Source organism: Tamandua tetradactyla, chromosome 4 (genome assembly GCF_023851605.1).
Source record: "Tamandua tetradactyla isolate mTamTet1 chromosome 4, mTamTet1.pri, whole genome shotgun sequence".
NCBI classification, from domain to species: domain Eukaryota; kingdom Metazoa; phylum Chordata; class Mammalia; order Pilosa; family Myrmecophagidae; genus Tamandua; species Tamandua tetradactyla.
In genome coordinates this window covers 5,441,400-5,454,204 of record NC_135330.1, presented here as the reverse complement: position 1 = coordinate 5,454,204, position 12,805 = coordinate 5,441,400, and the positions used below count along the sequence as shown (strand labels likewise).

The 12,805-nt window shown below is 41.0% G+C and overlaps 1 protein-coding gene across 6 annotated transcripts in view; it reads left to right on the top strand.

Moving 5' to 3' along the window:
• Positions 1–2,156: 2,156 nt before the first annotated feature.
• Positions 2,157–12,805, top strand: part of RPRD2 (regulation of nuclear pre-mRNA domain containing 2) — a 186,211-nt gene continuing 175,562 nt past the window's right edge. For all 6 annotated transcript variants that reach the window (XM_077156141.1, XM_077156140.1, XM_077156145.1 and 3 more), the window contains exon 1: positions 2,157–2,390. In XM_077156141.1, the coding sequence (XP_077012256.1) occupies positions 2,186–2,390 (205 nt within the window). In that variant the 5' untranslated portion in view covers positions 2,157–2,185. The remainder of the gene's footprint in view (positions 2,391–12,805) is intronic.

Genomic DNA, 12,805 nt, shown 5'->3' with positions numbered 1-12,805 from the left:
GCTTTTCTAGGGGACACACATCCTTCCAAACCAGCACAGTGTCATACTTGACTCATTTTCTCATATTCCATATACACCCATGAGGGATTTTTTTGGCCCTGCCTTCAAAATAGATCCAGGATCTGACCACTTCTCATCTGTTTTGCTACACCCAGTCATGTAACTTTTTTGCTTAAAAACTCCTGTTTAAAATAGCTTCTCATCTCAGAGTTAAAAAAAAAAAAGAAAAAGAAAAACCAACCTCAGTGTTATAAGCCTTACAGTGACCTACAAGGCTCTACATGAACTCCCTCTTTTTTCACCTTTCAGATATCACATTTTACCACTTGCCCTGGCTCTTACTCTCCAACCACTTAGACTCCTTGTTCTTCCTCTATTATACTAAGACAGCCCTGTTTTAGCGCCTTTACCCTGCTGTTCCTCTTTGCTTCCCTCCCCGTTTGGTTACCTTGCTGTCAACACTGAGATCCAATGTCATTTCCCTCCAGAAGACTTCCTAGATCATCACACCAGATTAGCATACCTATACGGAACATACACATGCACACATCCCACTCGCTCTTCATGAATGTTTCGTATAACTTATTTCTACCTGATGTATACTTGGCGGTGGTGCCCTACCCCAAGCCCAGATGGAAGGCCTTTATTCTGTCTTGCTCTGGACGGGCCCTCAACACCTACAACAGTACTTGGGGCGAGGACGTTCAACTGTAACTTACTGCTACTGAATACTAGACATGAACTTGACAAAACGGGTTCCCTGCCTCAAGAAACTTGACTCTTCCGGGAAAACATCAGAAGATTTAAAACACGATACTTGTATGTAGGGACAAAGGAGCCCCCAGATGTTCCCAGAGAAATTTACATAGGGAGATAAGGCGACAATGGCTCATCTGAGGCGTGCTCATCGATTTAATATATTAAAGTCTTCTCAACTTAACGTAGCAAGCAATTGTGAGACTGTATCCCAACTCTGAAGGCGAGGTCACATCTCGCCTTTTATTCTCTCATCTCGAAAATTTTAGAGGGGTGTTTTTCCCTTCACTTTGTCGTTTGTTTTCTCTTCCTACAAGCCCAACGACCACTGGCTGAGAGCGGCACCGGCCGGCCAGGGAGGGAAACAGCGTGCTGAGAACAGCCTGCGAAGCGCAGGGGCTGCGGCTGGCGCATGCGCAGGCGCACAATCCGACCAGCCGCAAGATGGTGGCAAGCTATTTTGTCCCGCGTTGTTGCTCCGTGGAGTTTTAGTGGCGGCCGGAGCTGCAGCCTCTAGAAAATAACAGTAGTTTCCGAGCAGTGGGAGTTTTCCGGCTCCGTTTTGTGAGCTGAGAGACGGACCACGGCAGGAAGCCGAAGGCAGAGTGGCAGAGCCCTTCCCCCAAGCCTCTCAGCCAAACCAACTTCTCCCCCGAGCCGGCCCCGTTTTTCCTCCCAGCCGCTATAGGCTGAGCTGCTGCGCAGGCGCACAAGTAATGGACGCGCCGCCTTGGCCCTTGAGGCGTGCGCGCCCCTGCGCGCCCTTCTCGTTCTTTCCCTTGATTGGTCAGACTGCCCCGCCATCCCGCCTCCTCTGCTCTGGGTTGTGAAGGAAGCGGGGCGGGGTCTAGCGGCGCGTGCGCGATACTATTGCTGTCCCTTTGCTGCTGTTGCGTTGCAAAAAAAAAAAAAAAAAAAAGTCCTGACTAGGTAGCGTTGGGCCTTTTCTGTGCTAGGGGATCTAAGGGAGAAAGATTTCTGCAACTGAGAGCGGCGGTCGGGTGGCATTAAATTTAAGAAATTAACGCCCGCCCCTACTCAGAGGAGGGTGGGTTAGGGGTGGGGAAGGGCCTTAGAGTTATAAAACCATTACTTTCGGGGCTGGGCGCTTGAAAGGCTTTGCAGGTCCTGTTTTTTTGTTTGTTTGTTTGTTTTTGCGTAGTTCTTTCGTGGTTACTGACTGGTTTAAACACGACCCCTTGAACAGTACCGATCACCCTGGACACCCGCCGCCCCCGCTCGCAGCGTGTGGGGCCGCCAGCGCGCCGGGCCGCGGGTCCTGCAGTCCGAGAGCCGGGAAGGCCCCGCGCGCCCCGCCCCGCCCCTGCTCCCGCCGCGGCGTCCGCGCTCTCGCAGGGATCGTTCTCCCCGTCCCGCCGCCGCCGCCGCCGCCGCCTGAGGAGCAGCGGCGCCTGTGCACACCGCGAAGATGGCTGCCGGCGGCGGCGGCGGCGGCGGCAAGGCCTCGTCCTCGTCGGCCTCCGCGGCGGGCGCACTGGAGGCCTCGCTGGACCGAAAACTCCAGTCGGTAACTAACACCATGGAGTCCATTCAAGGCTTGTCGTCGTGGTGCATAGAGAACAAGAAACACCACAGCACTATCGTCTACCACTGGATGAAGTGGCTGCGGAGATGTGAGTGTCGGGGTGGCCGGGGCCTGGGAGCCGGGGGCCGGGGAGCCGGGGAGCCGGGGGAGGGAAGGAAAGCCTTCCCGAAGCGTTGGGTCTTCCCGCGGAGCCGCTGCCTTCGCGTGCGGCTGGCCCCGTCCAGGCCTTGACCCGAGCGCTCCCGGGCGCAGCCTGCCCTCCTCGGCAGCGCTGTGCTGGGCTGCGGGAGGCTCAGTGCGTGGGTTTTTTAGCCGCAGATTTGGCTTGACCTTGGGCCGTTGGGCCCCGATCCGCAGGTGTTTACACATTCTTTCCTGGCCGAGGCTACCGAGGTGTGCCGTTGACTGGACTGACCCTGCACGGACATGACCGCGTCCGTTTATTTCCTATAGGCCTTGACGTGGTAACGAGTCCTTCTCCTGGCAGTAAACAAACTGTTCTAAGTAGTAGCGAATCCGTCCCCTTCTCCGGAATGTGTGGGGCGGCTCTGCCTTTCCCGCTGACCTCTCCTTGTGATGTGTAATGAGGGGGCCTTACCTGGCTGAATGCCATCCGGCAGCCACCTGAGCTCCACACAGAGCTGCGGCCACCACTGGGGCTGTTTTTCCTGGACCTGTGTTTGCTGCAGTAAAATACGGGCTCTTTTGATACTGACCGGAAACAGCTGAAATACTCTAATCAGCGTTATCACTAATACCTTAAAATGCAAAACATATCCATATTAGCTTGAAATGTCTTTTTCCCATTTTGAGATTGATTTCATAGGTACTCAAAACAGGAAATGTACTTTTGGAGTATGTAGTTCTTTTAATTTTTCAGTTATTACTTTTTTGTCTTCATCGTGGAGTTTTTTCCACTGCTTTTTTGCTGCTTTGCTATGGAAAAGAGGTCTGTTAAGCTTCCAGGAAGCATAGGTTTGTTTGCAAAGGATTTCAAATCTAAGAGGAGGGAGGTGTGGACAAGTGACTATCGCTCCTTGCTGAGAAGAGGAGGTAGCCCTAGCTCCATATATATCCATTTGAATTTTATCCATTGAATAAATTGTGCTCATTGTGTATATCCATTTTGTTGCTTCTTGTCTGTGGCATGTCACCTTTGAGTCCCATCGTCCAGTTATTCTTGTTTCTTTTTCTACTTCTATTTATCCCAGCCCCTGTATTGATAGAGCTTGCAAAATTATAAGCCCCAAGTTTCCAGCTATTTGTGTATAAGGTTAATTGTTGAGACAGATGATTTTGTGGTTCTTTGAATAATAATGATGAAAAGTTAGGAGAGCCAAGACAGGATTACCTATATTTTACAAATACTTACTTTCTTCCCAACAGGTAAAATTGAAAAGTGTAATATCAAACATGATGATAGTTGTCATCAAAGACTCTCATTTATTGAATATCTCCTATGTGCCCAGCCTTTTATTGTGATTTAGAGTAACATCTATCTCATTATTTCTGAAAATAATCCTGAGAAGTAGATTTTTCTAATCACTGATTTACAGATGAGGAAACCAAGACTATGACATGTTAAGTTTCTTAGGAGTTGAGTACAAGGCAAAATAGTGGAATCAGGACTTGATTCTGCCAGATCAGGTGACAGTGATCACGTTTAGCCTTGTAAAATAATATTTTCAAGATTATTCTTTAATGTACTGGGAACACGAATGTACTTGCTACACCAGTGGTAGCAAGCAGTGCTACGGATTATTCTAACATTTATTTAACATTTTCTACCTTTGGGCTCTGAATTTGCAGAAATAGGTTGTTCCCAATGTCTGCCTTGTGGCAATTACAAGTGACAGTTAAAATGTTTTTTTCTGGTCAGCAATAATGAAATACACTGGGGCCAAAATTTTTCTACCTTGACTGGTTATTGATATTATGCCTGAACCTGTTTCCCTTCTTGGTATCAATAGTGAAAAATGATCGTTTTAGGAAGGCAATAATTAATTTGAAGCGCATTGTATACAGTTTATATAGTTAATACTTATGACTTTCCAATGCCCAGTTGTTTTCCTAGTGGAATAGAACTTAAGTTTCTAAAATGGTTATTTTTAAGGTTAATTTGGAGTGGTTTTGTGTTTATTTACATTTAATGAATATCATCCATTTAATAAGTAAAGCGTTTTTTAGAGAGAAATATTAAGGGTTATGGTGAAGGGCAGGATTGTAGTAGTTTATGCATTGGGCCTTATTTCCATTTACATTGTAGTTTGTTTACAGTTAGACCAGTTTCAATTTGAGTTTGGTTTCTAAGTTGGCTTTAGGTAAAACTGTCTGGCATTTTAGCCTTTCTTTCTGTTATCCTGATGCTGCTTTTTCTTCTCATTTTTTCTTTTGTCATCCATTCTTATTTAGTAATTTATATTTATCCTTAGTGTGTATTTAAGTAACTGTGTTAGCTCTTCCAGAGATATTCTCATTTTATCCTTTATTTCATCATGTGTAATAAGAGACTTTTTGTTCATTTAAAGGAAATAATTTAGAGACGGCAAGTAGGCTCCCTGAAGTTATACTCCTATGGAGGAATTCTACTGATTTTATTCAGGCTTCTTTTAATTTTCATGGCTGAAGCATTTATTACCATCATTTTCTAATGTGATTTTTCTGTAGCATAAAAGAATGTCCTTCCTGAGCTTTAAAAGCCTCAGTGATGTCCTTCTGAACCAGCATTAAAAGCCAGATATTTACTACAGTCTACCAGATTCTACGTCTGTCCTGCTCACCTCTCAGACTTCTTCAAATTCTGGCTTATCATTATTCAGACTTCAGTTCAAATATTTACTTACCAGAAAGGCCTTCCCTGATCATCTTGTTTCAGCTGGTCTCTTTCTTTGCTCACTATCATATCATTTTATTTTTAGTATATGATATTACTTTAATTATTTGCTTACGTGCTTATTGTTTGTCTTCCCCCACCAGATGACAGGAATATGTCTTGTTTGCTGCTGTATCCTGAAGTAACTAGAACTGTGCTAGACACATAGTAGGCACTTAGTAAATAGTTCCCGCCATAATTTTTGTGAAATAGTTAGGCATTTGAAGAACAGAATTGTTTTGATTTCTTTCTTTTTTCACATGGGCAGGCAACGGGAATTGAACCTGGGTCTCTGGCGTAGCAGGCAAGAATTCTGCCTGCTGAGCCACTGTGGCCTGCCCTTTAATTTCTTTTTAAAGGAAGTAAATGTTTACAATTGAGTGAAAGATATGATTGATGGGGTTGTCAGCAAATTCTGTATATGGTTCTTATGTGGACTTTATGTGTGACTTGACTAGATTATCATTTCTGTACTTTATTCCTCCCTTCCATTTTTAGAGAAAAATGGGAATCAGTATGGAAAAGTGAAAAACACAGACTTTAGAATTAGACCTTGGTGCAGATCTTCTCTCTGTTATTCAATACCTGAATAACACCAAAGTACTTAAATGCTAAGCCTCAAATTTTCATCTCTAATTGAAGTTAATTATTCCACTTACAAAGGATTGTTGTCTAGATTTAAGAAAATGCATATATTTTAGTGTAGACCTAGCACATACAAAACATTCAAATTACTTACTGTTTATGATGACAGTGATCATGTGGATAAAGGTAAAATCTTAAGATCTTGAATATTCAAAATAATTATAGTATAGCAGAACTTTGCTCTGGATACAGAAAAATTACACTTCCAGTCAGTAGTAGATGAATTGGATCAGCCTCTCTTCGGTGCTCTGAAGAGCTAGGTAGATGGAAGGTGGGTAAAGGAAGCTAGAAAAGTGCTTGCTAATGAATTGTAGAGCTGAAATTCTTAAGATTTTCCGTCATATTTTTTTTATGTGTGTGTGAAAAAGTCTTTAAGAAAAATTTTGAATTAACAAGTTTCATTTAGGAAAATACACTTCATCAATTTTTTCCCCCCATAGGCAGGCACTGGGAAACTTCTATTTTTGATATGATCTTTAAATATGTATAAAAGTGGAGAGAAAAATAATGACCCTCCTTTCTCCTGTTCACCCCACTTCAATAGTTAATCAACTTCATTTTCCATCTCTATCCCCCATACTTTATCTTTCCCTTCTACCATTACTTTCAGCCAAATCTTAGAAAACCTGTATTTTTTTCCAACAAGAAAAAGTAATCTCTTCATACAGGATTTATTTGTTGTAGAGAATTTGCAAAGTGCAATTATCGTTTTTGATACATAGCAATGGTTTCTCAGTTTGGCCCTCAGCATTCTTAGGTGAATCATGAAATGTGGTGATAACTTTTTTAAGCAGTTTTTGTAAAATATATATACAAAGTGAAGAAAGAAAAAAGCAATAATTTTCGAAGTACACTTCAACAAGTAGTTGAAGGAAAAAAAGGAAAAATTCCACCATCTCAGATTTTTCCTTTAAGCTGCTCCAAAACACTGGAGGCTAGAAGGAATATTAATATAGTGATTCAGCAGTCTTACTCGTGTGCTATTTTCTGTGATAACTGCTCCTCCCTTAATCCTTTTCCCAGTCTGTAAGGACACTTGGGCAGTGCCTGTTCTGACTTCTTTAGGTTGAGAAGGGGTGTCCACCCTAAAGGATAGGGGAATGTAATTAATTGATAATCTTGGAGAGGCTAGTCCTTCTGAGTTTCAGGATTTATCTGACCTAGAAATCCTCTGGGAATTATAGATTCCAGAAAGGCAAACCAAAGGTACATGAAACCTTTATAGAGTCTTGATTTGAATCCTTGGTGTTCTTAAGAGTCAACAGAACTGATGTTTGTTGGGGTTTGGCAAACCATAGCAATTAGCACTATCTAACTCAAGCGTGGTAAGGGCAGCCTCCAAAATAGCCTCTTGAGTCCATTTGATCTCTTTTGGCCACTGATGCCTTATTTTCTTACACTTCTTTTCCCCTTTTTGGTCCAGAAGGCATTGCTGATCCCAAGGTGCTAGGCCCAGACTAGCACCTCCTAGGTATCCAGGAGTCATACCCCATGTTGTCGTGGGGGTGGGGAGGCTTTCACCCCTGAATGACTTGTCCCATGTAGTGAGGAGGGTAATGATTTTCCTTGCAGAGTTGGGCTTAGAGAGAGATGCCGTATCTAAGCAACAACGGAAGCAAGTCTCAGGTATTGTTTTAGGTAGTCTCAGTTTCTCCCCCACAGAAATCAGTTTCCTAAGGGCAAGCCTCAAGGGTTTGGCCTATTTTCTTGGGAGTCCCCAGTGGTTGAGAGGGTATTCGGGGTTTCCCATATGGGAAAGTTTAATAGTTCCATGCGTGTGTGTGTGTGTGTGTGTGTGTGTGTGTATACATTTTAAAAAATTATTGTTTTGTAGCTACTTTAGAGAGTGCTTACTGTGTGCCAGGCACACTCCTAAGCATTTTACATGTGTTAATTCATTCAGTAGGTATTTTTAGCAATCCCATTTTATAAATGAGAAAACAGAGGCATTGAGAGGTTAAGAAACTTGCCTATGGTTATAGAGCTAACAGGTAATAGAGCTAGGATTCAGACACAGACATTCTGTAATCCAGAGTGCGTACTCTTAGTCATTATACTAAAAAGCATTTCTTCTATTTTTTTATTTTTATTTATTAAACATACCAACATGCAAACACAAATATTCTTACCATATGATCATTCCATTCTACATATATAATCAGTAACTCACAGTATCATCACATAGTTGGAGATTGATCATCATGATCATTTCTTATTTGCATCAATTCAGAAAAAGAAATGAAATGAAAACAGAAAAAAAATTCATTGTCACTCATTGATACTTTATTTTGTCTCATTTCGCTCTTCCCCCTTTTGGTTGAGAAGGTTTTCTCAATCCCTTGATGCTGAGTCGCAGCTCATTCTATAGGATTTCTGTCCCATGTTGCCAGGAAGGTTCACACCTCTGGAAGTCATGTCCCACCTAGAGAAGGGGAGGGCAGTGAATTTGCTTGTTGTATTGACTGAAAGAGACCACATCTGAGCAACAAAAGAGGGTCTCTTGGGGGTGACTGTTAGGCCTAATCTTAAGTAGGCTTAGCCTGTCCTTTGTGGGGTTAAGTTTCAAATGAACAAACCCCAAGACTGGGGGCTCAGCCTGTTGCTTTGGTTGTCCCCATTGCTTATGAGAATATCAAGAATTCTCCACTTGAGAACATTGAATTTTTCCCCTTTCTCACCATTCCCCCAAGGGGACTTAAAAAGCATTTCTCACTCATAAAATATTTTCTACAATACAGAAAACCTCAGGGTTAAGTAATATAAATTAACTAAAATGTTGAGATTGTAAATCTTTTTTACTCTCTGGCAAAACATCTTGCTCTAATTTGAAATTCTGATAGGCATTTATTTATGTTTTTGGTTAATAAGGTAAAACATCTTGAACATGTTATTTTTTTTTATTTTCCAAATTACATTCTTTAAAAAAAATATTTTTATTGATAAATCTTCACATGTAAATATTCCATACATGATGTACAATCAGTGGCTCACAATATCATCACGTAGTTGTATGTTCATCACCATGATCATTTTTTAGAATATTTGCATCACTCCAGAAAAAGAAAGAAAAAGGGTTAAAAAACTCATGCATATGAGTTTACTTCTCCCTTGCATTGACCACTAATATTTCCATCTACTCACTTTATTTCACCCTTTGTCTTCCCTATTTATTTATTTATTCTTTATCCATATTTTTAAAATTCTTTTGTCCGTACCCTGGATAAAAAGAGCAACAGACACAAAGTCTTCACAATTCTACAGTCACATTGTAAAAGTTGTATCTTTATACAGTTGTCTTAAAAAAATCAAGGCTACTGGAACACAGTTCACCAGTTTCAGGTACTTCCCTCCACCCACTCCAATATACCATAAACTAAATAGGGATATCTATATAATGCATAAGAATAACTTCCAGGATAACCTCTTGACTTTGTTGAAATCTCTCAGCCACTGAAATTTTATTTTGTCTCATTTCTCTCTTCCCCCTTTTGGTCAAGAAGGCTTTCTCAGTCTCTTGATGCAGGGTCCCAGGAGTTCTGTCTCACATTGCTAGGGAGATTTACACTGTTGAGAGTCTTCTCTCATGTACCTGAGGAAGGCCAGTGAGTTCACCTGCCCATTTGACTTAGAAAGAGAGTCCACATCTGAGCAACAAAAGAGACTCTCTGGGGCTGACTCTTAGTCCTGTAATTATCAGTAGGCTTAGCCTGTCCTTTGCAGGAAGAGGTTTCGTAGGGGCAAATCCCAAGATCGCAGGCTAGGCCCATTGATGTGTTTGTCCCCACTGCTTGTGAGAATATCAGAAATTCTCCAAATGGGGAAGTTGAATATTTCTTCCTTTCTCCCCAGTTCCCCAAGGAGACTTTGCGATTACTTCTTTATTCACTGTCCAAATTACTCTGGGATATATTGGGACATCACACTACTCTGGACAAACCAACAAGATTTCACACCTTATTCAACATTCCATGTATTTATGGTATTCAAATAAACTGACCATACGAGTTGAATTAGGTAATGTGCAACCCAAAATATAGATTTTGCACTAAGTAAACAACTCTCCCTTTGGTCTCACATTGAATTTTAAAATAGAATATGTTAATTATTAAAACTGTGTACTAGATGAAAATCTTCCTACTTGGAAATTAAATGACAAAAGAGGTTTTAGGGTGGCAAAATTTAGGGGTAAGCACTAACTAGTGGGGAGTATAGTATGCTATCTTTGATATTCCATCAGTCTGAAGGCCTGGGACTTTTCTCCAGTTCTGGCCTCTGAAATGTAGCTCTTTCTTTCTCTGCTTATGTTTTTTTTTCATAATTCATCCTTTATAGTAGATATGTAGTCCAGACATGGAGAGTACAACAATGTAGCCACAGGCTTTAGCTTTTTAGTCACTTATGTGTATATAGTTTTAGAAGTAGACTTGGTACAGATTCTGACTTTGTGTTCCAAGTGAATTTTGCTTCTATGTCTTTAGTTTACATTCAGTTCATTCAACAACTATGTATGGATCACCTACTGGGCCAGGCCATTGTCTAGAAACTGAGAACATAGCAAGTAGAGAAAATGAATAAAATTTTGGCTTATAGAGTATCTCCCCTAGTAAGGGGAAGATAGAGAATGAATAAAGTAGAGGAGTAAAATATTAAATATTTTAGATGATAAGTGCTTTGGAGAAATACAAAGCAGGGGAGATGAATACATAATAGTATGGGGGTTTGCAGGTTTGAATTCAAAGGGGAAGGACTCACTGAGAAGGTGGTATTTAAGCCAGGAGATGAGATATCAAGCAATAGATATGAGGAGAAAGTGTTCAAGACAGAAAACAGAAAAATATAAAAGTCGTAAAGTAAATATATGCCTGGAGAGTTTTAAGGAACATCAAGGACTGAAATGTAGTAGTTAAAATGGTGATGGAGGGAAAGAACAGATCACTAAGGGTCTTACAAAGGCATTAGAAAGACTTTGGTGACTTATTCTGAATAAGAGTGAGCCATTGGAGGATTTTGAGCAGATTATATAAACTGATTATGTTTTTAGAAGGTCATTCTGGCTGGTATAGAAGAAGGCTTCAGGTGACTACTAGAGTGTGTAAGATGTTGGTGGCTTGAACTAGGTTGACAAGGCCAGTGGAAGTGATAAGAAGTAATGAAATTCTTGATCTATTTTGAAGTAGATCAAATGCAATTTCTTAGTGGATTAGAGGTGGCATGGGCGAGGAAAATAATTAAGAATGACTGATAGTGGGCTTGAGTAACTATAAAGATAGGAATTGACATTTACTGAAATGGGGAAGCTGTTAGTGTAGCATATTTTGGGAGGAAAATCAGAAGTTCAGTTTTTAAATACGTTAGTTTTAGAGTGTCTTTTTAAAATATCTTTATTGATATATAATTCACAAATATAATATTTACCTATTTAAAGTATACAATTAGATTGTTTTGGTATATTCACAGAGTTATAAGACAATCACTGTTCTAGTTTGCTAGCTGCCGGAATGCAACACACCAGAGATGGATTGGCTTTTAATAAAAGGGGATTTATTTTTGTTGGTTCTTCAGAGGAAAGGCAGCTAACTTTCCACTGAGGTTCTTTCTTACGTGGAAGGCACAGGATGGTCTCTGCTGGTCTTCTCTCCAGGCCCCTGGGTTCCAACAACTTTCCCCGGGGTGACTTCTTTCTGCATCTCCAAAGGCCTGGGCTGAGCTGCTAGTGCTGAGATGAGGAATGCTGAGCTGCTTAGCAGTGCTACGTTGCAATCTCTCATTTAAGCACCAGCCAATTAAGTCAAACGTCACTCATTGCAGCAGACACGCCTCCTAGCCGACTGCAGATGTAATTGGCAACAGATGAGGTTCGTGTACGGTTGGCTTATGTCCGCAGCAACAAGATTAGGTATGCTCACCTGGCCAAGTTGACAACTGAATCTAACTAACACAATCACCATGAGATATTTACTTTTAGCGTATGGTTTTAAGAGCAATGAGGCTGAAAGAGTTCAATTAGGAAGTAAAGTTAAATAGAGAGGTAAGTGTAGTAAGACAGAGAAGTCGTGAAATAGAGAAGAGGTTCGGATAGAAGACTCTTGGGACATTCATGTATTTTATATGCATCTTACTGCTTACTTGATCTAGTGTGTTCTTGACTTTGATTGTTTGTAAGAGCCAAGGTAAGCCTTCTCTCAGCTCCCAAAGAAGTAATAAATCTATTTTGAGACCTGGCATATTTCTTCTCTTGGTTTAGGCTTAAAGGCTTAGTTGAACAGTAGTTCTGTATAATTCCACAATTATAAAGTTAATACTCCATTTTCTTTTCTCTTTGAAAGTCTAGGTCACCTTTTCTTCATTCTGTTGCCCTGTGTTCTAGTTTGTTAGCTGCCAGAAATGCAATATACCAGAAACAGAATGGCTTTATAAAGGGGGATTTAATGAGTTGCTAGTTTACAGTTCTAAGGCCAAGAAAATGTCCCAATTAAGACAAGTCTATAGAAATGTCCAATCAAAGGCATCCAGGGAAAGATACCTTGGTTCAAAAGGCCAATGAAGTTCAGTTTCTCTCTCAAGTGAGAAGGCACATGGCAAACACAGTCACAGTTTGTCTCTTAGCTGAAAGGGCACATGGCAAGCACAGTGTCATCTGCTAGCTTTCTCTCCTGGCTTCCTTTTTCATGAAGCTCCCCGGGAGGCATTTTCCTTCTTCATCTCCAAAGGCCGCTGGGCTCTCTGCTTCTTCTGGCTACGTCATTCTTCTCTGCTCTCTCTGAATCTCTCATTCTCCAAAATGTTTCCTCTTTTATAGGAACTAATCAGCACCCACCCAGATGGGTGGTGACAGCTCATCACCTAATCCAGTTTAGCACCCACTCTTTTTTTTTTAAACATTTTTTATTAATTAAAAAAAATTAACATATAAAACATTAAGATATCATTCCATTCTACATATATAATCAGTAATTCTTAATATCATCACATAGTTGCATATTCAT